The 3,948-nt window shown below is 46.5% G+C and overlaps 1 protein-coding gene across 1 annotated transcript in view; it reads left to right on the top strand.

Annotated features, from left to right (window-relative positions):
- Positions 1-3,948, top strand: part of TTLL5 (tubulin tyrosine ligase like 5) — a 218,412-nt gene that overhangs the window by 200,111 nt on the left and 14,353 nt on the right. Inside the window, exon 33 of the mRNA XM_019518782.1 lies at positions 2,521-2,646. Within this exon, the coding sequence (XP_019374327.1) occupies positions 2,521-2,645 (125 nt within the window). The 3' untranslated portion in view covers position 2,646. The remainder of the gene's footprint in view (positions 1-2,520; positions 2,647-3,948) is intronic.

Below are 3,948 nucleotides of genomic sequence, written 5' to 3'. Positions count from 1 at the left end.
GGGACTGATGAAAGACCGACGCAAAGTACCCATTTAATAATAGAGATAATCAAACGCAACAGCTACAAATTCAGGACAACATGAGCTGGGATTGAATGGATCCTTTGGTAACCACAGGATCTCCTATAAGAAAACATATAACCATCCCACTCTGGGAGTGTTCAGAATGACATAAGATCATAGGAAAGTAGGGCTGGAAGTGACCTCACAAAGTCATCTAGTCTAGCCCCGTGCTCAAGGCAGGATCATCCCTGACTAAGCCATCCCAGCCGAGTATCTGTCTCACCTGCTTTTGAAAGTTTCCAAGGATGGAGATTCCATTACTTCTCTGGATAGCCTGTTCCTATGCTTGACCACCCTCGTAGTCAGAAATTTCCTCCTACTCTCCAACCTAAATTTCCCCTGCTGCAGCTTGAGGCCATTGCTCCCACACCTGTCTCCTACAGCCACAGATCAAAATGCATCGCCACCCTTTCTGTAATTGCCCTGTAGATATTTAAAGACATCAAATCCCCCCTCAGTCTTCTCTTCTCCAGACTAAATAACCCTAGTCCTTTCAGCCTTTTCTCATAAGTCCTGTCTCCCAGGTCCCTGATCATTTTTGTTGCTCTGCAGTGGACTCTTTCCAAACTGTCCACATCCTTCTTGAAGTGTGGGACCCAAAACTGGACAAAGTACTCTAGGTGAGGCCTCATCAGTGCTGAATAGAGAAGGAAGAATCACTTCCCTTGATTTACAAGAGACCCTCTTGTTAATCCAACCCAGTATGCTATTGGCTTTTTTGCAACAAGAGCACACTTGACTCCTTTAACTCATGGTCTACCGTAACTCCCAGATCCTTCCTTGCAGTACTGCAGCCTATCTAGTCATTCCCGTCTGAATTTGTGCATGTAATTATTCCATCCCAAGTGCAGGACTTTGCACTTACCCTTGCTGAATTTCATCTGATTGATTGCGGACCATTTTTCTAATCTGTCGAGGTCATTCTGCATTATAGCTCTACCCTCCAGTGTGCCTGCAATTCTACCTAGTGTGGTATACATACTTGGTGACATAAATGCATGGAGCAGAGTTCTGAGTCCTTTCCTGCAGAGTGGGGTATCTGACTCTTTAAGGGTTTAGCTCAGTATCTGTTGCATAAGCAGAGATCCAAGAACTGAGGGTCGGAATAATAGAAGAATGGGCTGTTGGGTAAGTCACTCAAAGCTGGCTTAACCAAAGAATGGTACAACAGGTCCAAGAGTGGTGCTGCTGTTTTACTAGAAGCAAGAAGTATAATAAAGTAGCTTCTGTTTTTGGAAGCAAGAGACAGATACTGTCTTCAGGTTGTACCAAGCCACCCTTATCCTGGTGCTTTGGGGGGACCCCTATTGTCCTTTCCTTAGGAAAAGTCATTTTTCTTCATCTCTCAGCACCCACAGCATCTTCTTTGTGTTGAAGCCCTTGATTCCCTCCACACCAGGTTATTTGATTATTATTTCATATGTACATAGTGCTCTAGATGCTCCTGGACCCAACTAGAGATTGGGCACATAGAACCTGCCCCAGTGAGGATGTAGTCTAAGTCTGCTACAGCATGACATGACATTGAGAAAATGAAGATTTTGCTATGAGAGACCTGTGTACTAGGAGGAGGTTGAATGGTGAGCTGGAAAGTCAAGAGGTAATGGGGCAGCCCCATGAACAGCCCTGAGGAAAGCAAGGGGGAAGGTAGAATATCCCCCCTCCCACACTCAGAAGATTCCTCACACTAAAGTGCCTGAGGGAAGTATTTGCTTGCCAGCTTGATGCATTCAAGCCCAGTTCATGAGGTTGTGACAGTTAAGCCTTCTGGGCAGTCAGCTGAGAAGCAGGGATGACTGTATCTGCTCCATACCACTGAGGTAGGAAAGGTTCAGGAAGGAGTCACAGTGGCAGGTCCAGGGAGCAGTTGGCACTACTTTGGCAGGCCTCTGGCGTTAGAATTGATAAAGGTAGCAAAGCAGTTCCTTCAAAGCCAGTTCCTTCAAAGACGGTCTGAAAGCTGAATCTACACAGGGCTTGAAGTAGCTCCTTCCTCCTTCATTGCTGTCAGCTATTGAAACTGCTCCTGAATGAGTACTGCCCTTTCTAGTACATAATTTGGGGAGGTAAAATTTCACCCATCTGAGAAGGCCAGACATCAACGTACAGAGCACATTCCTGTCTAAGATAATGGTGAAACACGCAGTAACATCGCTGATGCCAGGATTTCAGCTAGTAGCTCCAAACCCCTTTTGTGTGCATCTTCTGCTAGTGTTTTTCTGTGGGTCTGTTTGTAACCCATTAGTGCTGGGTGGTTCTAGAGTGCAAAACACTGTACACAGACACAGAGAAGTGCTGGCCATGTCCCTCCTGCCCCCCAAATGCCCATTTGGCAGTTGTTGCTATCCTAAGAGTTGTGTTAGTATAATAAACCAGAGGAGTAGAGTTAGATGGGAGGCTTTCATACAAAAGGAGGGAGGCCCAGCACCAAGCTAAACCATCTTTTCAATTTTCCAGGTCCTTTGGAAGTTGGTTCCCAGATTATATTCGCCAGATCCAAACCTTTGTCCAGCCGTTCCAGATCTGTTGGCACAGTCATAGGGCAGAGAAAGAGAAAGGCAGTGCAGGCAGGGCCAGCTTAAGGTAACAGCAGTGATTTCTGCACTCCCAGTCTGTTCTTCTTCCTTTGTTATCAGCAGTAACTGAGCTGACCTTGCTGGGGAATAGTAGATTTTAGGGCTCAGCAAAAAAAAGATGAGTAAGAGAGAAGCAGGTGACCCAAGAGAAGGTGAGACTGAGGTGTCCTGAGGAAGTAAGAAACTCCCCAGCATAGAAGCCTACAACCAGTCTGCTGAGATAAGAAGCCACTAGCAGGTAATATTACAAGTCTGGAGAAAATGCTAGTTAAGGACACTGAGATGGGCTTAAGCTCTTGAAAGCAAATCAAAGCATGAGGTGAAGTGGTTGCAAAGCAAAAGTCAGTAATACTTCAGTGCCACTGCCCAGGGTTCTGAACAGTGCAGCCATTGCAGCCTCTAGTCCCTCTGGCCCCACAAAGAGGGTTCTGATTCCTGGACAGACAGCAGTTCTGTATAGGTTATCAAGAACTGAGGGTAATCCTTGGACATGATGTCCTTGGACAGAATGTCTTGGACAGAATGTCTTCTGAGAATGAGCTCAAGACCACTGATTCTGAAGAACATCTATACATGTGGGGTTCTAAAGTTCTCAAGCTGCTCCCAACCTGGCAGGCTTGAATTTTAGTTTCTAAACAGACATCTTCCCCCAAGGTTTCTGGTTACTGTGATTCAGCAGGGATTTCTTATATAAAGAAGCAAGATAATCAAAACCAACTTTGGAGCTCATTCAAACTGCTATTGACCTAACTTGAGGGAATTAGCAGAGGTTATTGCAGGACTTCTGGCATGGCTTTACAAGCACTCATGGTGCTCCAGCAATGTGCCAGAAGACTGGAAAGGAGCCAGTGTGGTTCCCATTTTCAAAAAAGGGAGGAAGGAGGACCCAGGAAACTATAGGCCTGTTAGTCTTACCTTGGTCCTGAGGAAGCTTTTTGAGAATTATCCTGGTGCATGTCCACAAGGGGCCAGTGGGGGAGACTATGCTTAGGGGCAACCAACATGTATTCATTAGAGGCAGGTCCTGTCAGACCAACCTGGTGGCCTTCTATGACCAGGTCACCAAATCCCTGGATGTAGGTGTCGTGGTGGATATGTTCTCTCTGGACTTTAGAAAGGCCTTCGTCACGGTCTCTCACCCCATTCTCGTTAAAAAGCTAAGAGACTGTGGTGTTGATGACTACACAGTCAGATGGGTCACTAACTGGCTGGAGGGCCGCACCCAGAGAGTGGTGGTGGATGGGTCTTATTTGACCTGGAAGGATGTGGGCAGTGGGGTTCCACAGGGCTCAGTCCTCAGGCCCGCACT

The sequence above is a fragment of the Gavialis gangeticus genome, unplaced genomic scaffold (assembly GCF_001723915.1).
Source record: "Gavialis gangeticus isolate Ggan-Ray unplaced genomic scaffold, GavGan_comp1, whole genome shotgun sequence".
In the NCBI taxonomy this organism is placed as follows: Eukaryota; Metazoa; Chordata; order Crocodylia; family Gavialidae; genus Gavialis; species Gavialis gangeticus.
Note: the sequence above shows the minus strand (reverse complement) of the source record. Positions and strands in the feature narration are given on the sequence as shown.